The 26503-nt window shown below is 42.6% G+C and overlaps 1 protein-coding gene across 4 annotated transcripts in view; it reads left to right on the top strand.

The window, feature by feature from the left end:
* The window catches only part of XYLT1 (xylosyltransferase 1), a 202894-nt gene that overhangs the window by 88765 nt on the left and 87626 nt on the right, over window positions 1–26503 (top strand). For all 4 annotated transcript variants that reach the window (XM_080386664.1, XM_080386663.1, XM_080386665.1 and 1 more), the window contains one exon: window positions 13988–14510. In XM_080386664.1, coding sequence (XP_080242790.1) covers window positions 13988–14510 — 523 coding nt within the window. The remainder of the gene's footprint in view (window positions 1–13987; window positions 14511–26503) is intronic.

The raw sequence follows: 26503 nt of genomic DNA, 5'->3' as shown, positions 1-26503 counted from the left end.
GACCCGACTAAAGTTTTCAGTGTCAATTTACATTATTTTGCTGCTTTAGAATAGGGAGATATGAGGAAGATAAAAACAGAATTTCTTGACAGACAAGACCTGCTTTTCATTACTATTTCTCTGGCAGTAAATATTTATTATTTTTTTAACAAAGAAAATTCTGACTACTGCAGAAGAGGCTGGTCAGTTGAGCCTTTAGATATGCAAGTTAGAGGTTGCTGAGGTTCATGCTGCTGAAGTTAATCATGTGGGTTCTGACAAACTGCTCATTGATGAGACCTGAGAGAGCACGTTGTGTAGAGCTGCTAACACATGCAAGCACTTCTCCAATGATGATTAAGCAGACAAATGACTTCATAATGCAGCCCAAAGCTGCTATTTTGATCGAATTTTTATTAGCAGTTATTTGTGGTTTCCTTAGTGGTGGGCAGATGACTGGGAGATTAAGAGGGGATATTCTGGGAAAAGTGCTGAGGTGTGCAAGTTGTTCATAGCCTGTATGGGACAGGGTTTCATGGTAGCCATTCCAACCATAACTTTAGTTCACTGAATTTTTAGGAATGGTAAATGGCACAAGTGGGGAGTTAGAATGGCAGATAGATGTAAGTACATATTAATAAAACTGTGAGTGAACATGTGTTATACTAGAAATCGACAAAAAAAATCATTTAACCCTCACTCAAGAATACATCTCGACAGTAATGCCAAGGACTCTGTTGGGCTTATGTAGAAGGCAGTTTTGACCCTGTGAGACAGACCGGGATGGAGGACTGTGAGTAAACTCTAGACCTTGCCCAAGAGTTAAGGAAGGCTCCAGAACAGGGACTGGGGAACGTTCAGGTCCAGGTCCTGAAGTTACTGAATTACGTATCCACCGAGAATATAAAAGCGTAATAGGACTTCAATCTCCCCATGCTTTCAGAAAAAGCTGGTATATTTCCTTAAGGTCCCTGGAGTAAAGTTTATTTTAGATCACATGAAGAACTGTTGATTGTAAATAAACCTTTGGCATAGTTGCAAGGCCAGCGGTTGCCCTCGGAAAGAAGTATTTTTGTGTAACATAATGATGTTAGTTAAAACAATGGAGTATATTGTGATCTGAGTTTTCTGCATGGCATCGTCTATGAATAGTGACTAGCTAAGTTAACATTCTGCTGTGCTGTTGATCTAGTTCTGTCAGTTGAAGATGTGTGTATGCTGGGATATGGTCATTGACTGTGTGTGGAGTGATTCCTTGTTTCTGACATAATTGTAAGTGGGGAGTTATGGAAATATAACCATTGTTAAATGTAGTGTAATTACAAATCACTGTTTTGACAGCACTGCGCTTCCAGCATGAGTGAAAGGCTGTTATGTGGCTAAAGAAAGTAGGGCACTACACAATCTGGTGTTTGGCTCAGATGTAGTCAGCATGTTTAGTGTGGTACAGAAAAAGGTTTTGGTCTGCAAAATGAATATCCATTCAAGTAAGGGTGGAGGGCAGTTTCCTGGAAAACTTTTTGGTGGCTTCCACTAATGCATCTATTCGTCATGATCTTTACTGGAGCCAATAAAATGACAAGTTTCTGAACTTAAGGTGCATCTTTTTTTGGTGTTGTAAGTTTGTATTCTGCTACATCTTTTAACCCCAAATCTCTGTTACGTTTCATCAGGCTGTTAAAACTGCTCATTTGTATAGCTCTTGGTGAACGTATTTGGAAGAACAAAGAATGCAGTACCACATAAGCAACCCTTGCCGAGGCCAGGTCCCGGGCTGATTTTCAGGCAGGCTGAACTGCTGACAGGGTGGCTGAGGAGGCGGGTGGCAGACACCGTAATAATATCCTCATCCTCTGGCCTTTTCAATTTTTATTTTATTAATGTAACTTATTGATCTTGTGGAAGAACTTTCTGTGAAGATACATATCAGTATTCATAAAACCTCTTTTCCTGAGATGCTTTGTCCTCAGTCTGGAAGCCTGCCGCCTGACCAAGAGACAGGACACCTTCCAAGGTTAACATGTGCAGCTAAGCTTGCAACTGCTAGAGAAAACGGTCTGTACTACAAGCAAGCGCTGCAAATGTCCATGCATCCCTCCCAGTCCATAGGGTGTAGAGCACTGCTGCTGGACTTGCATCAAAGGGTCTGTGTGGCTCGTTGCAATTAGTAGATACAGGAAAATACATTTAGGCCCCATGACACCAAACGTTGCATTGCCACATATCCAGCAGTGGATAACCATTGCTCACCTGCAGTCACCCTGCGGTAGGCGTCCATGCCCAAAGAGAGTGGAAACATGGAGGCCTTTCATTCTGATGTGCTTGGTTCAAAGACTTCTTGTGATGCTGGGCAGATGAAAAAAATGTGAATGAATCTATTTCTTTTAGTGCTGCTCATATTAATAGGCTTTGCTTTTCATGCTTGTCGTATTGTAATTCTGATTTAACAACATTTATCAGTAGAAGATCACTGCAGGGTCTTTAATGATTATAGTTGTTCAAGCTGATAGTCTGAGACTATTAAATAAGCTCCAATTACTTCCCATTTATTTGTGTTGTTTTTTCCCTCCAAGTAACAAAATGTAATCCTGAAGTTCATTATTATTCTTTGCATTGTATTCATCTAAATAGATTTTCTACCTAATTAAGGTTGAATACGTTTGAACTAAACTGACCATATTTTACAAGGATGTTTTCATTTGTATGTGAGGGCGTCTTTGGTTTCTACCATCCATGTTTTAATTATGTTTAACTTCTGTAGCCGCCAGCGATCTTGTTGTGTGTCTCAGGAATTCACCCTGGGCTGCTTGAGATTGTTTAGATTGGAGTTCGAATAGGCCTCCAGATGAATTTAGTTGGAATCTAGTTAATAACAAGTCACCAGGAAGCAATTTCAAGTGTTTACTACTGCTTTGAAATATATAAAGTGAATATTGGGTGACTTGGATGAAAGAAATAGAGATGAAAGCAGAGGAATTCAGTTCAGATTAGCCATGTTGTTTTTTTATGGGGTGGGTCATGGGAAGGTGGGGGAAAAAACTGATGAACAGGTTGGCTGGTAACGGGTGTTCAGTGTGGTTATCACTTCCATATTCTGAACATTCAAATGACTGATCTTTACTCCTGTGCTTACTTGGTGTTATTTATTTATTTACAATTTCTCTGGGGGGATCTTTGTTGAATAATGTAGCAGTACAATTTGGTGATAATTAAAGACAAAGAACATCACGTTTTCAGTATTAGAATAACCATCAGGAAAAACAACTATGTAGATGTACCGCTCTTGACCTTACATGCTGAATTCCTGTCCCATGCCTCAGGAGATGGCATTTGCAAGTGAAGGCCGTGGACACGGGCGCTGTGCTGTGCCGCCCTGGGTGTGAAGCCTCTTCAGGAAGGAACCAGCATCGCACAGGTAGCCCTATGCCTGTTAAAAAGTTGTGGGACATAAGTATCTACTGCTGCTCTACAAAAGTCCTTAACAGGACCCTCAAAGTAATAGACATTAATATAAAAAGTGACTTAAATTACCTTTCCCTTGAGAAAGGGCTGACTTCTTTATAAGGTCCTTCATGTCTGAACTCTTCATTGGAAGGATTATAAGATTCACCTTCTCTTGGGAAGAAGCTCTAGGAAAATAAACCTCCAGGGTTTTCCTGAGCTTCCTCAGAAGCCGCGTTTTGCGCTGTCAGGCCAGTCCTCCTTCATGTCTTTCCTAGTTCTGTGGTGAATTCTGCTTAAAGATGTGGTTAAGCTGAAATGAATCCAAGAGGCTTATTAACGCTGGTACATATTCCAGGACAGTTGCTCAAAGTGGATGCTCTTTTGAGGGTTTGTTCGCCTGGGAATGGAGCAATGTGTCATGTCATGCAAGGGTGCGTTCCCTTGCCTGCACCTAGGCAGAACTAACTGCACTGCAAAGCAGAGATGGAAACTGTTCAGATACATGTGTGTGAATATGTATTTATATGTATATGCAGGCAAAAAAACCCTGCCCGAATGCGGTCAGTCTTGATGTTCCTGTTGGTGAGTTTGACTGGGAGGGACCTTTGCCAAGAGGAAGGAAGTGTGCACTGGTATGGAGCCTGTTACTGAGATCAAGCATCATTTGAAAGGGAACAATGTGCGTAAAGTGGGGGCAGTTACTGGTTATAAATCAAGTTCTGTTACAGATGGAATGAATTTGACTAGACTGCGGTGTCTTTCAGACCTCCTGTGTAAGTACAAGTTTTCCTGAGATGTGTAAATTAGCAGAAAACGAGGTTGTCAGTTTTTGAAATATGTGGATATGTGCTTTCACAGCTCCCTGTAGCAGTATTCCAAACTTTTTAATAACCAGATGGACAGTTGAAATTACTGTTAACAGAATATGGCTGTTCATACAGTTACTATGCTAAGCTGGAGCAAATGTGAAAATCTTCTTGACTCCTGAGGGGTGCAATATTGTTTTACTCCCTAATCAAAATTACTCTGAAAGTCAGTCACATTTTGTTAGCAGGAAACTAAAAACTCCTGAGGAAAGGAACCAAAGTTTTTAAGCCGTTTTCATTCCATTCCAAACCTGAACATCTTTCCTTAATGTACAAATGTTATGTATGCAAGAAGGAAAGAAAGCAACTTCTATTAATGATATTTTTATTATGTTGATTCCAGTGTTTTGGAACACATTGCTGAAGCTAAAAAAAATAATAATCAGTGATAATATTTTAGGGAAAGGAGGGGGAAATAATCCTCCAAGCAATCACTTACCAATGCACTCGAGGTCCCCTGTGTCTGTGCACTTTGTGGTGGTCCAGCCATTACTCTGCAGCTTTGAAATGCAAGTGTAACAATAGTGTTGGGAAAGCAGTGCCTGTAAGTATTTATTAGCACTGAATCCTGAAGGGCTCATGCTTTTTCATGTATCAGAATCCCCCTTTTAACCCAGATGATGGGTTTTTCTCATAACCTTTTTATGTAACAGAAAGGACTGTATTTGAAACAATTACATCTTTTGTCTTCACCAGCTTGCAAATTCAAAGGCAATAAATCTGTGTTCACCTTTTGTATCTCCCTTTTTAATGTCAAGCATAAAGTAACTTAATACATTTGTCACAAACTGTTTCTTGCAAGTCTTCAGACACTGGTAATTAAAGTACAATGTACTTGTTACAGCAAAATGGAAAAATACATGGAAAAATCTAGCGACATTAACATCTGTCCTCTCTATCTGCTCTCTTTGGCTGTGCTTTTGTCAAAACCTGCAAAAAGTATTAGTTTTCCAATTGTCTTTGATTAAAGTTCACAATTTCTTATAAGTTTTGATGGCATGGAAGAATGTCTGCATCCCTGTGGCTGCATGACAACTTCAACGAGAGCAGTGGTTGTTTTGTAGTTTGAAAGATGTGGATGGGCTAGGACAGGTGACAGCAGGGTGAGCTTTGTATCCAGGGTCTGTTTTATATCGGCAGGTTCCTACCTGAACTGGGGAAACAGCTGCCTTGACCTAGTGGCTTTCTGAGCCATTGAAACGAGCGTCTCAAGGATGCTGAAATCCTTGCCCTTGAGCACAGGAGATGACACTGCTGTGATGCTCAGCCTCTGGAACACTATGGGCTGCAGGACACAGATGAGGTGCCCGAAGCTCCTGCAGAGCCAGCGGTGTGTCAGCTCCACGTGCCTGATCATCCCAGGGAATGGGCTTGCTTGGCCTGACAGTGGGAAAGGAGAGAGGATCTAACCCGTTCTCAACAGTTCTCAAAGTAACTGGCTCAACAGTTCTTTGCTGTGACTTTTTTTTTTAATTATTATTTATCATCGTTCTGATAGTGACCAGCCTTCTGTATGCATCTAGCAGCAGAGTGAGCGTATGGGCAATTCCAGGCAAATGCCCTGTAGTTCTACTTCATAGTGATGGAGAAGGAGTTCTTCTTGGACTCAAAAGGAGAATGGAGGGAAGCTGCTTCCCATGATGGTCTCGGGAATCAGCTGTGGGGCTGGAGCTGCCGTACTCCTCAGCTGGGCAGCCTGCAGCTGCCCGTGGAATGAGTGGTCTGAAGATGTTTCTTTGGCCATGTGCCAAGGGAGGCGGGTGCCCAGCTGTTTCAAAAATGGGATTAAATCCGATTTCTGAGCCCACTGGAGCATGAGGAGTATTTATAATTTCTGCTCTTGTTCTGAAGACCATAGTGTAATATATGTAGTTCGGGGGGGGGGGGGGGGGGAAGGTTTTGATTTCACCTAAGAAATACCCCTCAAATATGCAAAGATTAAAGCAGGAAAAAAAAAAAAAAGATGATTTACTAGGAGCAGCCCTTGCTTGTAGAGATGCCATCCCCTGACTCCTCTGGCCATTGGAAGGTATCATTATTGAATAATTAACAAGCATTACAAATATAGTACGTCACAGAGCTGTAATTAATTGAACAGAAACTTGTGTTAATTATCTTCTCATAGTGCTATTTAAATTCTTGGTCACAGGACGGGTAAAATAGATGGTCCTGTAAAAACTGGCCAGGCCTCCTGGAGGCTCTGGCATATGATGCAGATTTTGAAGCCGTTTGTCACCTCCAAGAGCCATGAGCTGGTTTGGAGCCCACAGCAGCACAGCTCGCCCCAGCACGGTGACCGGCATCTGCACCAGCTCTGAGAGCTTATTTTATCTAAGACATGCATGATTGCCCAGTGATTGCATATTTTCACATGAGATCAATAATTATTATATATTTTATTATGTGACAGGAGAAGAAAAAAATGTAGGTTTTTTTATAGTACAGGGGATTGGTTTATACCTGGCCCTCAAGGCCAGCACATCTAGTACTTTGTAATTAGAGGAAGGTTTGTGTGTTTTGTTGCTGCTCAGTGTGTGCATATGCATATTTCTAGTTTGTTTTGCTGTCTTTAAGGAACCAAGCTTAGCCAGGGGAAGAACATGAGAATATGTTCTTAGTACAAAAAGACAACAAATCCTTCCATGCTGGGGAGAAAATCAGCTGTGTCAGGTAAACTGAAACTGTGAACATTTGCCATTCAGGGCTTGATTGCACATGGTCTGTCCATCTGTGTAGACTTTATAGGACTTCCTTGATACAAAAATCATACAATGAATAACTTTTCCTGAGAAGGGAGCATTTTCTTATTGTTGGGAGGAAATGCTCTGCACAATGCAGTGAACACCTTTCACAGATAAATGCAAGCTCTTATTGTGTGCCTTTGTGAACTGATTACGATTTTCTTTAACTTTCCTTACAAAGCCTCTCCAAAAGGAGTCATCTAGCAGCACTGTATTTCTACAGGTGTGTAGCAGGTGATGCTGGAGCAGTGACTACCTGCCACAGTATGGGTTCTTCCCCTTGGGTTAGGTGTCTTGGGTTGGATCCCTCAGCCACACAAAGCCCGTGTGCCCTTGCTGTGTGCAGAGCTGATGCTCATCAGGCTGTTGATGTTTGTGTGTCTGCTGATTTATATACGCATTAGCTTGTCTTTCTGAAAGCAGATTTGAAGTTGTTCTGGTGTTGGCTTTTTGCATGTTGCAAAAATTAACAGTCATGCTGCCTAATCCTGGCTGTTGGCAGAAGCACCCCTTCCAGGGTTGGTCTGAGTTGGTTCCTAGTATGTTTGTAGCATATTTCTTGTCTTACCATGGGGATGCCCCACAGAGGACATGCTGGTTTATTGAAGTTTTCCCTTGGTCAATATTGCAGCTATAGTCTTTCACCTCCTGCCTTTAGCATGCAGGATATAGAACTGTACCTGAAAGACGACGTGAGAATTTGTTACCTAGATTTTCTAAACTGGGCATACCCAAAAATGCACTTTTATGCTTGAATGTACTTAATCTAGATGCAAATATACATGACAGATCCAAGTGAAAAATGTGTGGAGAGAGGCAGTCTGCAGGTACATAAACTACCTGCGGTCCAGCTGAGCAGGTATGTATTGTACATGCAAAAGCCTTTGAGAGTGTTAGCAGGCTGTCATTAAAATCCATTTGTCATAGATGGCTGTAAAGTTCTTCAAAATTCTCAGTATTTGTGCTAGATACAGTGAGCAGCAGCTGTTCTTGGGTATGTAGCAGGTGACAGCATCAATTTACTCCATGGTCTTCTCAAGTAGATCGCAAAGGCTCTGCCACTGTCTCCGCTGAAACCCAGACTTTATCTCCTGAGAGAGATGAGACTTCGAATTCAATCAAGCTCACAGTATCTGAGCACCAGACCTTCAATCACCGTGGATGCAGTGGCTAATATATACCAAAGAGCACACATTTTGTGTGGCAGGTTTTAATAAAACACACTAAAGGTGGAGTTTGGAGAATTAAAACCTGTGTGTTCATCAAGGAGCAGAATTTGGAGCAGAATTCAAATTCTTATTACATGCAATGGCTCTGAGCTTAAAATGTTGTTTTTGCATTAATGTTATATTATTATTTTTAGCATCAATGGCAATCAGTATGTGATTAGCAATGATCTCATGCATTTCATGCACACTCCTGGGTACAGACTGTTCTTTCCCAGTTTGGGAGTATTTGCTTGTTTTTGTTGAATTGCAGGGTGCACACACACAGAAGAGGCCCCATTAAAACTCTCCCTGCCAGGGCTCTTACCATGACTACTCAGCAGTTAACCTCTCCGTGTATCTTCTGAGAAGCAGATAATGCTAGGACAGAAAACTTTGTGGAAATCCTTCCCTTAGGCCTGTGTCCTGTGATAGATATCCACAGTGTCACACTTGGTCTTTGAAATGCGGTGCTACAAAGTGACGAAAACCCTCCAAAGGTTTCTTTATAAAGTCTGTACACTGAGTTGGCTTTTAAAATGTGGGGAAAAAATACTTTGTTCTGATCCTGCACTCCTCTGCCAGAGTGGAATGGCTTTCATTGGCATCGGGAGCAGGCGTGGGTCGTTACTGAGTGACAAACGTGACCTCCTGCAGGAAGGGTGCTCAGTTTTCGCTGTTGGTCCCCAAGGGAGGCCGTGTCACTGAGGCTGCTGGAGGAGCATGCGTAGAGTCACACAAAGCGAGTGTTTTCCCAGGGCCGTAGTGGAAGCACAGGTGACATATGTGTTCTTGGGTGGCATGTGTTGTGTTTGACACCTGTAATACTGAGTAGTTTGGCCAGGGTAGTCTCTCAGATGAGTTGGCTTTGGATAGAGCCTCTTCCAAGCCGCGGCTGTTCTAGAGAGAATTACTCTATTGCAGAGACCTAAATGGTGCTTTCCATAGTAACTTTTTTGTGCGTTCTGTGGGTAAGATTAAGTCTATACAACAACAAAAAATAGCACTATTAGGTGTCAGTTTGAAAATACTGCTTTCATCTTTGAATGTGGATACATACGGGCTATATTAGTTGGCGCTCTGCTTCTAATTTGGTCCTGGTATAACCTTCCATGTTTCAGTGTATTTAATGTGATTTGCAAGCACAGAGGGCGATAAGAAGGTGCTGCTAACAAATAGCTAGACAGAGGTTCAAAAAGAGCATGATTCAAACAGCAAACCCACCGACATACACCCCATGGTACTGTCAGAACTGGGAATGCCTGGTTTCAGTGTCATTTTTCTGCAGGATGACTTTGTCCTGACTTGACTGTCTCAGACATCCATGGCAAATAAAGTCTGCAATTAAGCCAGCACTGTAAAAATTATATATCGCAGAGCAAGTAAAACCCATCCTCCCATAGCCAGCTGAAGACCAGATGTGCTGCTTTTGTTTGTACCCCTGAACTTCACAAATGAACACAATTTATTGTCAGCAGCTGCTGCTGTTTTAGGCTTGGAGTGCTGAGCTTCATTTCCCCTGCACTGCGAACATGTATGTTCTGCTATCACGCGTATGGATCCTGTCTTAAAATCATTACGCTGTAAAAATCAGGCTTGGCTTTGGAAGTTTTTGAGAAAGAGAAATGCAGATTAGAGGAGGGTGGAGACTTCTGGTTTTGTGGCATTTATCACTTGCATCAACAGGTGTGGGATTGTGTGAGGCTGGATTTGACTGTCCATCTGGGGTGTTTGTTACACATCCTTATTTTTCAATGTATATCTATAGCTCTTGGTTAGTGCAGTTGTTCTACAGACTGCTTTATTTTTAGTCCTTGCTTCTCCTAAAGAGACTTCTCTTCAGACACTGGGTGTCCTCTGTCAGGGTGAGGTTTTGTGGTGCTTGCTGTCCCTGCAGGCAGGGAAGAGTTACAGCCCAGCTTAGTTTTGTGTCTGGCTTTGAAGCATTTAGAATTTACTTGTCTTTTCAGATTCCAGCATGTAGACTTGGAAGAGCATTTCCCAGAGGGGGGCAAAGCACTTGAAGGAGGAAAACAGTTTGAAGAGATGAACCCTACACCAGAATATCTGCTCTTTGCTTTTTTCTGCTGAGGTTTCATCACAGGTTTCTGCCAGAGCACAGTGCATCAGCTGGGTGGGGATGACCAGCCCCACTCATGAGCGTAGGGGTGGTGAAAATCCCAACTGAAATGTCACATAAGTGTCATGTCAGATGCTGTTTCCAACACTAACGGGCCTGCACCTCGTCCTTTGATGCTGTGTCAAGCTACAGAGCGTGGGGCAGCGCTGTATACTCTTTGGGACGTGGGAAGGGGCATGTGCCAGTCGCTCTGGCTCAGGACAATGTCTTTTTTGTGGGTAATAAGAATTACACGAAAAAACAACAACAGTGAACTTTCCCCTTTATCAATGTGCCATTTGCTGTACGGATTAGGATTTTTTTATTATTATTATTATTATTTTTAGCTCAAAGACAAAAATTGTTTATTAGGAGTCAGACTGTGAGAGGGAATGTTGCCAAAATACACGTAAATATCCTATCACAGCATCACCTTTAGAGACTTTGGAAAGAGTTGAATGAAGAAGGCAGATTTATTTATTTATTTATTTGTCCTTTTATTTATTTATCTATCTATCTATTTATTTATTTATTTTGCCCCCATCATTGCAGCTAGCTATTTTGGTTGTAAATTGCAGCATGGTGAAATGTTCCTATTACCAATAAATGCTTTGAACTGTATTAATGATAAAAACTAATGATAGGGATGCTTTGCATTACCGTGGAGTGTTGTCCCTGTAGTTCTCTGCGCTGCTGCTGTTGAAACACAGCAAATAAAGTTTACATTCAGTCTTTCATAGTTTCCTTCATATTTTGTATACTTAACCTGTTGAAGCTTAAGGACTACTTACAAAGAATAGCTCTGTGTGTTTTGGGATATAAAATTCGTAGAAATAAATTTAATACCGTCTTTGATCCCTCTTGTATTTAAGTTTTGTATAGAGGACATTTCATTTCAAAACCAAAACATTTCAAAGGGACAAAGGAAAGCCCTGGGTGACCCACTGTGGTTATGGATTGCACCACCCACACAGATTTACCTCAACCCTTTTGTGTCTCAGTTTACGGTAAATGATGAAAAAAAGTGAATTCCAGCACTAGTTTAGAGGAAGCGTGACAGTACAACAATTAAAGTTTCTGAGCTATTTCATGTATACAAATCCAAGATCCAAGCACATTAAAATGAAGTAAGTCAAAATATACAAGTGGCATAACTAAGCTGAGGTTTTGGAGTTGGCTAAACAACAAAGGGAACATGCCAACTATCAGATATCTGAAGTCTCAGAGCAGTGGCACCTCAGTGGAGATGTTTTGGGTATGATGTTAATAAGCTTTACATTTGTCTTGCTCTATTTGCATTTGCTGCTGGTTTTGAAGTGGTCTTTTTCTTTGAAGATACATTGGAGGTACAGGCTAAGTGAAGGGAGTTGGGATCTGAAAGTAATTGGGTCGATTGTTTGAGGGTTTTTAGTTTGATCATTTGTGGGGATGAGGGCTGTTTTGAAACTATTTTTGGTTTTGTTTTCTCTTTGGTGTCCACAGAAGGGCAACAAAGCTGGTGAAGGGTCTAGAGAACAAGTCTTATGAGGAGCAGCTGAGGGAGCTGGGGTGGTTTAGTCTGGAGAAGAGTCAGGGGGCCTTATTGCTCTCTACAGCTGCCTGAAAGGTTGTAGCACGGTGGGGGTCTGTTTCTCCCAAGGAACAAGCGACAGGATGAGAGGAAGCATCCTCAAGTTGCACCAGGGGAGGTTTAGATTGGATATTAGGAAGAATTTTTTCTCCCAAATGCTTGTCAAGTATTGGAACAGGCTGCCCAGGGAGGTGGTTGAGTCACCGTCCCTGGAGGTATTTAAAAGACGCGTAGCTGTGGCTCTTAGGGACATGGTTTAGTGGTGGACTTGGCAGTCCCGGGTTAATGATTGGACTCGATGACCTTAAGTGTCTTTTTCATCCTTGTGATTCTACAGTTCTATTGAAAATGCTAATTTTTTTCTCCTTGAAAAAATAAGATGGAAAAAAATATTGATTTCGTATGTACCCTTAAATATTAAAAAGTGTGGGTTTTTTTTTTAAAGATAACATTCTCTCCAAACTAGAAATATTTTATTTGAAAAACATTTGGGTTTTGGTTTGTAGGCTTTTTTGGTGTTTGGTTGATTGGTTTGTTTAACTTCCTGCATTCCTCCATGTCTGATAGCTAAAGTTACTTGTGAGCTGTAGATATTAATGGAGAGAAAATCACTTCAGTCACCTACAGAACGACATCTTCTAACAAGTAAACTATTCAAACATTTCTCATTGCTGAGCTGCAGAGGTCAAAGTGATTCTCACTCCCTGCATGGCCTTGGAGAAGTCATTATCTCCCTCTCCTTCCCCTGCAAAACTTGACTTAAATAGTTCCTCCCAGAAGAGGTGTGAGAAACAATTAGCTAATGCTGGTAAAATGTTTTGAATACAAAATGTGGTTCATAGGTGCTAAGCATGGCTCCCATCAGTCTTCATTAACGGGTGCTGTCATTTACCAGCCTCTGATTTTTGGTTAGGTCTTTCATGAGTGGAAGGAAAAAAGGACAGATTAAAAAAACCCTGTCTTCAGATGTTTTAATAACAACTCCTTATTTATTTCATCTGATACTGATCACTTCAATGAGTGGAGATATCTCCTGCTCTGTGAGTCTATAAACGGTGTCCCCCACTAGCCAGAGGACTAATTGCTGCGGCTGGAGCAAAGGTAGCTCAACCTCACTTGGCCCCGACTGTCAGACAGGTTCCCATTTGATACTAATATGCACATATAAGTGCTTCTTGGTTCTGTTCTGGTCTGTCACATCTTTTCTCGAGCAGATTGCCATGTTCGGTGCTGTCTCTAGGATCCCTGGGGTAATGCTTCTTTTTCTTTGGTGTTCTAAAGCTTGCTCTGCTCTCGATGGGCTGGGACAAGTTCCTGTGGTAGTCGGTGGAGGTGGGAGTGAAATCGTGAAGGAAAGCGTTGTTCTAAGACAGACAAATAGTTTACATGGTCTATACCTTTTCCTTTAAATTATATATTTTAAATGTTGTGATGTTATTGTGTATTTATCAAAGCACGCCGAACGTGGTGGTTAAGGGCTGACAGCTGAGCCACCTGCTGCACTGCACACCGCAGGAAGCAGCGCTCCAAAGTTTTACTATGTAGAAACTCAAGAAAACTAGGAAGGGTTTGGTTTGCAGGAAAGTTACTTCATGGAAAGAAATCTCGGGCTGTGAAGTCACGTGGTGCTTCCTGCAGAGGAGTGGGGAAGTTCCTGGGGTGCCAAACTGCAGCCGTCGGCACCAGGAGTGAGGGAAAGCATTGAAGGACCTGCTTTCACTCCACTGAAACCTGTGTCCGTTTGGCCATTGATTTTTTTTTTAATGGTGTCAAGGTGAAGTCTGTGGTTAATAATAGCTCAGAAACCTGTGTAAAACCTCCCTGCTCCATCCAAGGTGGGGCTGGATGCTGGCTGGGTGATGCGGGGGGGGGTGGCTCTCCGCACGGACCTGGACGGCTTAGAGGCCTCTCAGCTCCATCTCCCTGTTATGAACCCTAATGTGCAGGTTTTTTGCAGTGTGTTGGATTGAAATTGATTTATGTTTTCATGTAAGAAATGCTTGTAATGCATGGGATCTGACTGTTTTTAGTAAGATGAGTATAATTTTTCTCCCCATTTATAGGATGGCTATTTTTCCCACCGACCGAAAGAGAAAATGCGAACAGACAGCAATAATGAAAATTCAGTCCCCAAGGACTTTGAAAATATTGATAACAGTAACTTTGCTCCCAGGACTCAGAGGCAAAAACACCAGTCTGAGCTGGTGAAAAAACCCCTTAGTAAGCAAAAGGAGCACTTGAGAAAGAAACTGGAAGAGGAGAAGATGAAGGAGAATTTGCTGCTGGGGAAGAACTCCAATGAGGTGGTGCAATTCAGCGATCACCCTGGAAAAAACAGCAGCAACAACAGTTTGAAGGACATTCACAGGTCTCCCAGACAGCATAATTTGAAAAAAAGCGGAAACAGCTCCCCTGAACTGAGATATGACCAACCACCAAAGTGTGAGGTAACGGGCAAAGAGGCAATCTCAGCCATGTCCCGGTCTAAATCTAAGCAGTGTCGGCAGGAGATCGCGGAGGTGTATTGTCAGCACAAGCATGGAAAGCTGATGCCGGAGAAGGTGACGCGTTTCTGTACACTGGAGGGTAAGTTGGTAGATGGTGAAGGGGATTCTGTGTAATTAAAATGGCTTGATGACAGAAAAATGGCTTTGTTGCAGAAAGGTGTAATGTACTTAGTGTATGAAAATGAGGGAGGGTTTGAGGATGTTGTAAACAGGGAATTATATGGATGTCACAAGATCCTTTGTAAATTCCTGTATCATTTTTTTGCACTTCCACCAGATTTTTATTACACAATGTGATCTAGGCATTCAATTGCTGCTCCTGTTTCTTTTAGTTCTTAATCTGAAGACACAGAGAAGTGTAGTTGAAGTCTTGTTATCCTGTACAGGTTGTGTGGTTTTTGGGGATCAGGGAACAGCCATGGTGAATTTTGGTGCCTTATGCTAACCGATAAACGAGTGGCATTGCTGTTAATGGCCATATGGCCATTTTTCTGGCATGTTGGAGTCTTAGCTGGTAACCAGGACTGCTAAGCATTTTGATAACCCAGATAATTATCAGAAGTATAATTAAAAAAATCCAAAAGTGTGTGGGAAAACTAATTTTGTGGTTCACTTCTATTTTTAATGTTCTTCAATCAGCAAAAGTAATTTTCAAAATCAGTTGTAGAGAGTCAGTTACCTCTGCTAGCCGAAGCCGAGCTTTGATTCGTTGCTTTTGCTTTTTACATGCAGTCAGATGAATGACGTGTCTCTCAGCTTGCTGTCAGTTTGCATGTGTGAGCTGACCTTTTCCTACTTTGCAAGAAGAGTGCTTCCCATACAGTAAAGTGTGCTTTCCTTTTTAAAGCACTGATCAGTTGATCAAAGTAGGTATTGATCAAAGGACAGCATTATCCACAGCAGCACTTGTTTGTACAGCAGTCCAAAGTCCCCATCCTGTAACTGGCACTTCAGCCCATGCATGTGAGGATATGCTGATGTCTTTGTCCGTGCTGAAAGTGCACAGGGACTTTTACAAACAAGAGAATAGGTCTTGCTTTGAAATGGTACGCTAAACATGGTGAGCCGTGGGGATTAGGGGTTGTTTAGTTACATTCTCAAACCCCCATGGCTCACCTGTTTATTGCACCATCACAAAGCAGTGGTTACTGTTGGGTGCTTCAGTGTGGGAGGGAGGAGGATCCATGGTGCTGTTGCCTAAATTAGGAGGCTAAACTCCCTGTACAGACAGTGGAAAAAAAGGAGGTGCCCCGGAGTATGTTTCCAAACAAAAGAATCTCTCTGTAATAGGAAGCTTAGGCTTTTAATTTAGATGATGCATATTACCAGGATGAACAGTGTGAGCACCACATTTCCCACCCCAGTGCATCTGTGACTAGTTTGGTTTCTTTCCTTCATTTTCGTTTTTTACCACATCTCTTTTGGTGTTTTTTCTCCCTTTCTTATCATGGTGGTACTTGAAATCGTTAAGCTGGGTGGGCAAACATTGGAGATAAAGAATTAATAGAGCAGGCAGAAGACTTGGTGTTGAGTGGGTAGCAGGGAGAAAGACAGCAAAGGCAGTACAACTTGAAGATAAAAGAACAGTAGAGAGGTAAGAATTGAGCAAAACTAGACATCAGTGACCGGCTGAGCATCAGTGAGTACCCCTGGGCATCCCTCAGGTCCCATGGGGGTGCCACCGGTGGAATCCACTGTGATAAGCGTGTCCTTGATATCCTTCCCTTTTCTTCTGTAATGACAGGAGAGTCAGCTGTGGTCTGTGAGAACGCTGATGGAGGTCAGCACCTTGCAGACACTGTCCTATGCTTTTTGGGATCAAGGACATATCTTAGTAATGTCATCAATGCTATATACCTGGTCTAGGGTAAATGCATCACGCACACAAATATGCAAGTGATATCCTGGAGAGAGCTGGAAGATTTATTGTCATTAGTGTAGGCACACACTGCAGCTGTGTGCAATTTTGCACACACCTATAATTCCATCCCCTGCCTGGTAATCTGTCTCCCAGGGATGCAGGGTGACTTTCCAGAAGTTTTAAACAACTACCATTCTTAAAAATAGGCTTCTCAAGAAATACTTACTGCTGCTTTTTTAAATACAGAATTTATTTCCTATGTCCTGCAGTCAGGATAATAGTGTAGTCTTAGAACAAAAAACAGTGTCACCTTTTACACTTGAAGCCTTTCAGCATGTTTGTACATTGCACATTGATATAAATGCTTCCTTTGTAATAAGACATAGTAAAACATCCAGGAAAACTGGGAGCTACAAACCTGACTAGAGAAATGCAGAATTTGTCCAAATATGGTTTTATTGTAGAATACAGGTGAATTTAGTAACAACTTACGAGGTATGGATACATACCACATAAAAAAAATTACGTGTAAAAAGACTGTGGCTAAAGGTTTTCAGTTTGCAGTGCTAGAGTTTCATTTTGATTTTTATTTTAGGGAGTGATGCTTGTTTAGAAAGAGTAATTGAGGGACGTCTCTTAACTTAGCCAGATGGATCCTTGTGGAAAACGTTGACTTTTCTTTGCCTCAAGGTTATTTCCTCCTGACCATGCTGACAGCTGAAGGTAACTGCCTCAACAGCCAGATTTCCTTGGCAGAAAATCTGAACATCGTGCCTGACATACAGGGTTTCTCTAGAGCAGATTTAGGAGCTTTGCTGTGGGGAAGTGATAACGCAGGAACAGATTGAATGAGACATGAGTTGCTTATGCAGGAGGTGCCAATGCACAAGCACATTGGGATGCCAGACCTACAGAGGAGATCCAGACTTCCAAAGTTGATTCTCAAATGTCTGAATACAGGGCTGTCAAGACAGGCATGTAGGAGCTCCAAAATGGTGCCTACCAGAAGGCCTTATATGTATATAACTTGGTGGGTCCCATAAATTTTACAGCCCCGTTAAAGATACATTGCCTGACTGTGTGTTGTGATCTCAGTTCTCTCCTCCTCGCTGCAGAACATAAATACTGTTGCTGTTCACTCACAGACTGTCTCTATCCCTCATCAAAGGTGTCTTCATCAGCTCCAGAGGTCCCTTAAAGGAGTTGAACTTTGTTAGGAGATGTTAAGCACCACCCATCAGCTTTTGGGAATATAAGACACCCCACTGTTAGGATCACTGGTAGGGGGAGGTCTGCGTAGAGATCTTGGCACTTCATGCATCAAAAAATCTGTATGCTGTTTGTCAGCAAAAGTCAGATATCCAGGGACTGAGTCTGTACATTCAGTATGTGAGTACTGTTCCCTTCGGTATGGTTTGAAAAAAGGTTTCCTGTGTGTTTTCAGCAGAGCTGTAAAGAATAAATATTTATGCACTGGAACAGCACATTCATCCATTATCCCAACATATAACCATTTTCCATATAAATGGTTTCCATTGAGATGTCATCCAGATTTTAATCCCCTTGGATCCTGTCTCATCTGATCAAAGCTGCAAGTGGCTGTCAATCACAGATGTTACTCCATCCAGCTGGATTGTCATAGACTCATAGAATAAATCACAGAATGGTTTGGGTTGGAGGGGACCTTAAAGATCACCTAGTTCCTACCCCCTGCCACAGGCAGGGACACCTCCCCCCAGCCCAGGCTGCTCCCAGCCCCATCCAGCCTGGCCTTGGGCACTGCCAGGGATGGGGCACCCACAGCTGCTCTGGGCAGCCTGGGCCAGCGTCTCACCACCCTCACAGTGAAGAATTTCTAATCTAAATCTTCTCTAAATCTACCCTCTCTCAGTTTAAGGCCATTCCCCCTTGTCCTGTTGCTTCCCACCCTTGCAAAAAGCCCCTCTCCAGCTTTCCTGCCGGCCCCCTGAGGCACTGGAAGGTGCTGTAAGGTCCCCCCGGAGCCTCCTCTGCTCCAGGCTGAACCACCCCAACTCTCTCAGCCTGGCTTCACAGGAGAGCTGCTCCAGCCCTCTCATCGTCTTCATGGCCCCCTCTGGGCTCTCTCCAGCAGGCCCGTGTCCTCCTCGTGCTGGGGGGCACAGAAAAATGTTAAATGATATGTTCATTTGAGTGGTTATCGATGGGAGCAGGATCTTACAGGCTGTTTCTTTTTTAAGTGCTTTGTTGTTGCCAAAGGCAACAGGCAAAGGAAATTGACTATAACTATCTTCATTGTATGAAAGAAAGGATTGTTACAATGAAGAGCATCATGTTTACTACCTGCTTGACATGCAGGTATTATTTGCGTGAGAATGAGAGTACAAGGGCTGCAGTCCCTCCAAGGGGGTTGCAAAGAGACAGTGCTGCTGAAACACGAAATGGGACATGGCAACTTTTCCAGTTACCTGACGCGCAGACGGTGTGAGCTGGCATTGCCCGACAAGCCGGTCCTGAAAACGGTGCACGAACACTACAGGACAGGGGATTAGTGTCAGCAGCTTTAGGTACAGCCTTACCCAAAGTCACAGCTGAGACTGGGACAACAGGCAACTTGCAAGTCACCCTTCCCTCAGAAGGGAACGTCTAGTTTGTAGAAGTGTGTTCTGAGGGGAAATGCAGTCGGTGAAGCTAAGAGAGCAAAAGTAGATTCAGCACAAGGTTAAATGAGGAAAGGGCAAATCCAGTCCTGTGCAGGTTGGGGGTACAGGGAGACATCCTTTTGAGGCGTTCATTTCTTCTCAGGAGGCACGATACGGAGATCAGCAACCTGTGGACAGTGTGGCAGATTGTTTCCTTGCTGAGGCCATCTCCATCCTGGTCCCATACAGGCTCGGCGGGAGACTCTGATTCCCCTGGTGTGCCAGACTCTCTTCTGCTTACCAAAGCTGTTGGTGGACCTGGACCAGCTGCCTCCCTCCCTTGTCTGTCATCATACGTGGCCCTCCTCGTGCAGAGGTACTGGGAAGAAGTGGAAGGTTCAATGTGAATTCTCCGCTCTAAAATAGCTTTACTCTGTACCTAGATGAACTCCTCTTTGGCAAAGCACAAGTGACCTGATCTGTGCCATGTTTCCTCCAGCAGAATCCCTTATTATACCATGGGCAGGAGTTCAGTTTAGAATGGCCACTGCGATCCTGATTGCTGCCCAGATTACTGGGCAGCAATGCAATTACAATTACACAGCTCCACATTTCAACAGGCGTATTAAAGTTGTGACTTCTACTTACAGTCTTCCTTCTGCAACGAAAAAATCCCAGCTTCCGACCCACTGGCTGGATTCAGTCCCTGAATTCAGTTTTTCACTCCCACGTGGACCGTGCTGTGAATCCCTTGCCTTGCAAGTTGGTTGGGTGTACAGCAGGGTTCCTCAGTCATTGGTGCGAGGTCAGTGAGTCATCACAGGCATGGTGCCAGGTGGTATCTGCACCAGTCTTCCTCTGGACCAGCTTCTCTAGGCTGCTGTATCCCCAGGGTAGACTGGCCTAATCCTCATCATTAATTACCCGACTGGGTTTATGCTTGACTCGGATCTATGGCCCTGGATAGACCAAAGTATATAACAGGATTTTTTTGAGGGGTGTTTTCTAAGATGCAGTTCTGGCAGAAAGAAGGGTCCCTAGGAAAGGAGAGAGCCTCAAATGAGCCTGATTTATTTCCCCTTGGCTCTTCTGTTGTCTTTTCTTAGTTTATAAATCAAACAGGTTTTCTGCTATCTTCATCCCTGTGGGGTAAACCCAACTCATAAATAAAGTAGAAAAATAATCAAGCTACCCTCATTCCACATCATTCATCAGCACCAAAAGAGTTCTTTGTAGATTAGTCTGCGTTCTCCCTGGTTGCTTATTGATAATACTGCTCTAGCACATTGAAGCAAGAGTTTTCAGTTTCTTACAGGCTGTTGAGAAGAAAATTTTCTATTTCATTTTAGAAAACACATCCTTTTGGTTTTCAAACTGAGAGAAAAGAGCTCTGGAGCTCAATTTACTGAATAATATGCACAGGTAATAGTAATCTGCATATCTCCAATATTTTTATTCTACTACTTCAAAGCACTCAACATAAAGAAATGTGATTTACAGGAAGAGAGAAGATAGACCACTAAGATGCCAAATATTTACGGGGTGGAGCAAAGGAGTTCTCCAAGGCATGGAAATGAAAGCATCTTGTATATAATTCTAAAAGAAAGGAAGCTGTAACTAAGCAAATACAGAATTTCATCCACTCGACATGCACATATATGCACACAGTGACATATAAATGTATGGCTTCATTTACTTTTCACATTTTTGGCAATGAATTTTTGGACTCACTGGGTTCTATCAAAAGATTGAAGCCCAAATTTGTTTTTTTCTCCTGGTTTCAGGATTCCCAATGACATTGGCGGCTGCTGCTTTTCTGTACATTTAATCTGTTAGTGTGACAAAATTGCTGTGGTGAGCTATACACGGTTTAAGGAGCATGTAAGAGCCACTGCACACACAGCCCAGACAGCATTTTAATTTGCTGCACCACAGATGATGCCGGCTGCAATAAATTTACTGTGAGTAGACTAATTGCAAAATAACCCTAATTGAGTAGTTATCAGCAAACTACATCCTGTGGAACAAAACTGCTTACAATTAATAGCATTTAAGCCATACACTGGTATTCTGCAGAATGCTAAGATGTAATTACACTGTGTACAGAGATTGTGTTCTGTTCTAGAAACCATGTTTCCAGCACTTCTTTCATTAGAAAGGGCTGTTTCAAGATTCAGTACTTGCATTTGAGGCTAAATGAGTTTATGAAGTAAAGTGGTGTCTCTCTCCTCTCCCCTTACATGTGTAAAGCAGAACCAACTCTAATAAAATCAGTAAGGCTGTGGCATTGTAGGGAGTGTAATGAGATCTCAGGAAGAATGTATGTGGCCATGGATTCTCAGATTAACTTCTATCATAGCCACACGTACAAGTTGAGTTAGTTAAAATTAGTGTGTAAGCAATGAGAAGATACTTCATTGGTTTTGGTTGAAAATGGACCCTGCCTCATCGTGTGGATGAGGACTAGGATATATCATGTATGTGATGAAAACGCACGTAAATGCTAGGACCTGAAGTGCACACAAGCCCCTGTCACCAGCCTGGGTGTGCAGGCAGGGATCCCACCGTCGGGCTGCCCGTGTTGCATTTGGGTGATCAGTGTACTCCAGTCATTGGGAGGGAGGGACGAGGCAGCCCTGATGTAGGAGCTGCCAAAGCACATCACCTCGCTGACAGCTGAATTGCTCCCTGGGCAGGGGGCCAAATGCATGAATTATCCTCAGAAACTGAATCCGGCTGGTGGGTCAGACACTGGACAATATTCCTTGCAGAAGGAAGACCGTGTACACCTTGTAAGGGAGCAGGATTTGCTAGCAGTGCCCTTGTGGCATCCCAGAACAGGGTGCCATTGTTTTGCCACCTCCCTGCACCTCTGGGGACAGCTGCAGTGTAGAGGACAGAAGACTCGTGTTTCTCAGGGATGGGTGAGCTTGTGGCGTTGCAGAGCTGAGGGATTCTTCCAAAAATAAAGCCATTATGAGCGCAGGCTGGCTCTGTCAGCACTGTCTTGCGTAGTTTCAGCTTTGGTTTTAGAAGAAATTCAGTGAGAGGAAAACTCTGTTGAGTGTCTTTGCCAATTAGCCCTTTCATTTAAATACAGAAAGTTCTTGTCTTGATCATCTGCAAATTTCGAAGTGGGAGACTGCAATCAGGCTGTTGTTCCTCGTTTTTTTGCATGGAATGCTACTGTCATGTCAGGCCTGGCTGGTCCCCTGTGGATCTGGTGGCTGCAGCGTTGGTCTCTAACACGCCAGGGCAGCAGGCTTGCAGAAAAACATCTTGACAAATGGCATCTTGAGGAAGTGCTGAGACCAATGCATGACACAAGGAATGGAGGGCAGAAGGGCTGAAAAATTTATGGTCAGCAGTCCTATTTCTCACCAAACTTCTGTTTTGGAAAATTATATCGTTTTATGGAGCATTAAAGGGGGAGTGTGGGCAAGCGTGGGAGAGGATAATGGCTAAGTATGTCCTCACTGCAAACCTCCTGGGAAGAGAGCACAAGGGTAGCAGAAGCTCAGTGAATGTTTTGATAAAGATTACTGTGTATGTACAGAGATTAAAAAAATGTACTTAAGTGATTGTGAATGCTTCGTGGTGATCCTGAAATGTGTGGACAGAGCGCTGGTGGGAGGGTCAAATACAGCTATGGCTAGAGAAAATTACTGAGGGGGGACAGGACGCAGATGACAAGAAAAAAACCAAACAAAAGAAAGAACCCCCCCCAAACCAAAAACAAAACTGCCTCCCCTGTAGCAGGAAAGCTTGAGCCATACTGGCAGTCATGGTTTTTTTCATGTAAGATAGGTGTTGGACCTCTGGAGTGGATTCACTACAGTGATTTTAGTAGACAGACCTTTAAGAGAAAGCATGGCATCTACTTCTTTTATTTTTATTCAGTGCTAAGCTTGCAGCTGTGCGATGTAAATGCGCAGTAGTACTGAACCAAGCTTGAGTTAAGGTTGCACAGGCAGCTTCAATGTTATATTCTTTCTTATTTTGACTTTGCAGCTGTAACAAAATCTCTGTTAAAATCTCATTGTTATGCACTAATTACAAGCAGGCAGCAGCGACTTTCAGATTTGCTTTTTTATTTAGGCCTAACATGTCACCAAGGACACGAGGAGATTGCTGGGGCTGACTCGCTGGAAATTCAGCTCTGCCTTGCTAATCATGGCACTTCTCTAAGTACCGTTACTTTGTGAAGTAATACTTTGTTTTCACAGGAATCTACAGCTGATGAACTGTTATTTTGAGAATGGGGAAGTGTCACATCCCAGAAATCCCACGCTACCTGTGGCTCAAGGCTGCCACAATTTGGTTTGAAGTCAGTGTCACTGACTATATTACTTTAAAAATAACTGAGGGGACAAGTCTTGACATTTAATTTCCTCCTCCTGAGCTGGGGCAAAAGATTTTCCTCTTTTGTGGCTTCTTGAAACCAATGCCTTAACTATTTACAGAGTTTGTTACAGGATTAAATATATAGTTAATGGGAATGCACTCCTTTTCAGACAGGTTTTTGGAAGTGTACATTTATTTGATGTATTTCAGGAGTCACTGGGCTTTATGAGGCCAGTGACTGTTCTGTAATGTCTTTCCTTGGAGTTGTTTAAGGGATCTGCTCTGAATTAAAATGCCAGCAGTCTAGGCATGAAGCCAGTCTTACAGGACATTAATGCCATTTTAAGACTCCAAACCGTAATTTAGTTGTTTCTGTTGCAAATATTTTTTATGCAGAAGGTAGTTTTAAAATAGCAGTCTTTTTTTCTCCCTGAGTAATCATGACTCCTATAGAAAAAGTGAATGACAAGAATGTGTAGCTGAGAAACCTTGGAAAAGATTTTGAAATTGCTCAATGTATATTTAGTCTTCCAAATAAATGCTCATCTTTGATAGTTTGAGAGCATGTTAGAAGTGAATAGCCCTGATTCCCTGCTCATGCTATTTTAATATCCATGGTATGTCACTGATTTATCATCTACTTGTGTTAAAGAAATTATTTCTGATTGGCACCTTTGTAGGGAAGAGCATAGTATACTCCCAACTCCCAGTATCTACTGCTGTCACCATCAGGCTTCACTGAATGCACATTAAATGCTGAAGTAGTTCTATTTACAGTTTTACTATAAAATAAGTTATCAGTTTTAAAGTCCTGGCCCTACTGAAAGGTCTGTGGCAAAAGTCCATCATTCTCCTTCTCTAGTTTTCTCATCAGCCTCCAGGGAGGCCAGAGAATTTTTCAGTCCTTTCTCCTAGAGCTTGCTGAAGCTGAAGCATCGCTACCATCTCCTGTGTTCAGTGCTTACTTGCCTGTCATCTTCTAGTGGATGTCACTGTAAGAATGGTGGGAGATTTAAGCCAAAAAACTGAATTATGCTGCAGGAAAGTAATTATTTATTAACTCAAACTCGGCAGTTTATCGCAAATAATTTGCATAGCGATTTTGAAATCTGTAGGATTTGTTCCGTAGGGCTAAAAGGCAACAAGCAATTCAGAACAGAATTTCTCCATACTCTGTTCTCATGACAAAACAGAATCTCCTACAGACAGTGGGGCCAGGAGAGCATTGGCGGTGCTGCAGTGGCTGCATTCCTCTGCCACACAGCCTGCTCTGCTACAGCTTTTCTGGGTATTAGAGGTTTGAAGGCCCTTCTGCATCCTTACAGTGGGCTTTGTCTAGACTGAGGAGAGTGGGTGCATTTAGGTTGTCAGTGGGTGGTACATATTAAGCTTCTTGGTAAGCCAGTGAGGGTTTGGTTCAGACTTGGCTCCAGGTTTCCCATTCATCGTCACCGCGTGTACACGCTGGCTGTGCTTTGGAGGTACCATACTGTTCTCCTGAGGCAGGGAAAGTCAGTGGCAACTTCAACTTCGCACATTTTTATTAACAGCAGAATGGATACTGCCTTTGAGTTATGCCAGGAGTTTAGAAGAAAAATGCCTGTGTCCTCATGAATCAAAAGCTTTCGTTTAGACACTGCTCTCCTTACCTTGTATTGCTCTCTGCGGAATCACTACCATGGCACATGAAGGTTCTTGTAGGACATCCTTCTGACCTCTGTCATGCTGATGGTTTGGTGGCCAGCTTTGTGAGTTTGAACATGAAACTTTATGGTACTGTAAAGGTGTTGATTCATCTTTGTGTAGATCAGCTTGAAGAAGGTCATCTCCCACTTTCTTCTTGCTAATTCCTCTGACTTGCATTTGTTTACTTTAGTGACCCATTGTCCTGGAGGCATCATAGTTAGCAGCAGATGTAGGTCTTACCAGGGAGCACCACAACAAAAGCTGTCTGTTGGAAGGATCTTTTTCTACAAATCTTGTTGGAAACCTCACTACTCAACTGATGTTTAGGGCAGCCCTCTGACTTGAATGTAATTGCTTGTATCATTCTCTTTTTTGTGAGGTGATTGCTTCTCTTTTCTGGAGACTTTCTTGCCCAAGCTAATGGTGAGGTGTTTTGTTGAAGTCTTGAATCACTTGTGTAACTCATTAAAAATTGCAAGAGAAACATCTGACTGGTGAGAATGCACCTTTGTTTGTGACCGGCTGTAAATAGCAGCTTAAGCAGTCTTGCTGCTTACTCACCTGTGTTTTTAATTGGAAATGGAGGTTTCCATCCAGCCAATGGTTATTACTGTGCAGTGGAGTATTTTAAACCATGCTACTTTTAGACTGAAAGCTTCTGTGTATGCGGTGTGTTACTGTGCTGCATAATATTGTTGAGCTCAACAGTAGCATGACTAAACAAAACCACACATTTTCATGTTCTCCATCTATTTGTGGGCTGTGATTCATTCTGGGCAATTTACTGAATAGTGGAGAGGAGAAGGGGAATTTTAAAAGAGGAATTTATTGCAATATTTGTTTTACCCAATTGTACTTTCTCTTTTGCATGGGACCTAGGTGTAGGTGCTCTGAAAAAAAATCACTAATATATCTCTAAGTCTCTGAACAGGTTCAAGGATCTATCTCAGTCATTTTCTGTGTCTGGGGAAGTGTTTTGGTCAATTATTCAAAAGCATCATAAGGAGTATACTGCCTTACAGAAGGGAAAGTTAGACATAGACAGGAGAATCCAGCCTGGCTCAGTGGCCCACCTTGCCAAAGTAAGCAAATAGCTAACAAGAGGTGTAGCTGAGATCAACTGTGAATAGAGCTACTGAGATAAATTGTGAATAAGACTTCTACATAACACACACTGGATTTGCCAAGCCACAGCAGAGGGAGGCAATGGGGGGAGTTTATGTGTTTTTGTAGATAATTCTACTGTTTTCTGCCAGGAGATGAACACAAAACCAAGCTCCCCATGAAGTATTAAAAGCAAAGTGGAGTAGAGGTTTAACTGATATATATTGCACTAGCTATGATTACCTCACTTAAATGATGTCTTATTTCAGTAACTTTATTCAGTAACATTTATCAGTGCACCTTGAAATGTCTTTGTGCACTTCCATCTCTGTATTTTCAAGATCACTAAGAAAAAGCAAGGCAATTCTGTTCCTACAGGAGCAAGCAAAGATAAGAAAAGAGGTGTTCAGGGCTGAGGTTCTTGTCTTACCAGTCAGTGGAAGAGTATGGTCCAAA

Source organism: Falco punctatus (genome assembly GCF_963210335.1).
Source record: "Falco punctatus genome assembly, chromosome: 4".
NCBI lineage: Eukaryota > Metazoa > Chordata > Aves > Falconiformes > Falconidae > Falco > Falco punctatus.
This window is presented reverse-complemented; position numbering and strand designations above follow the sequence as displayed.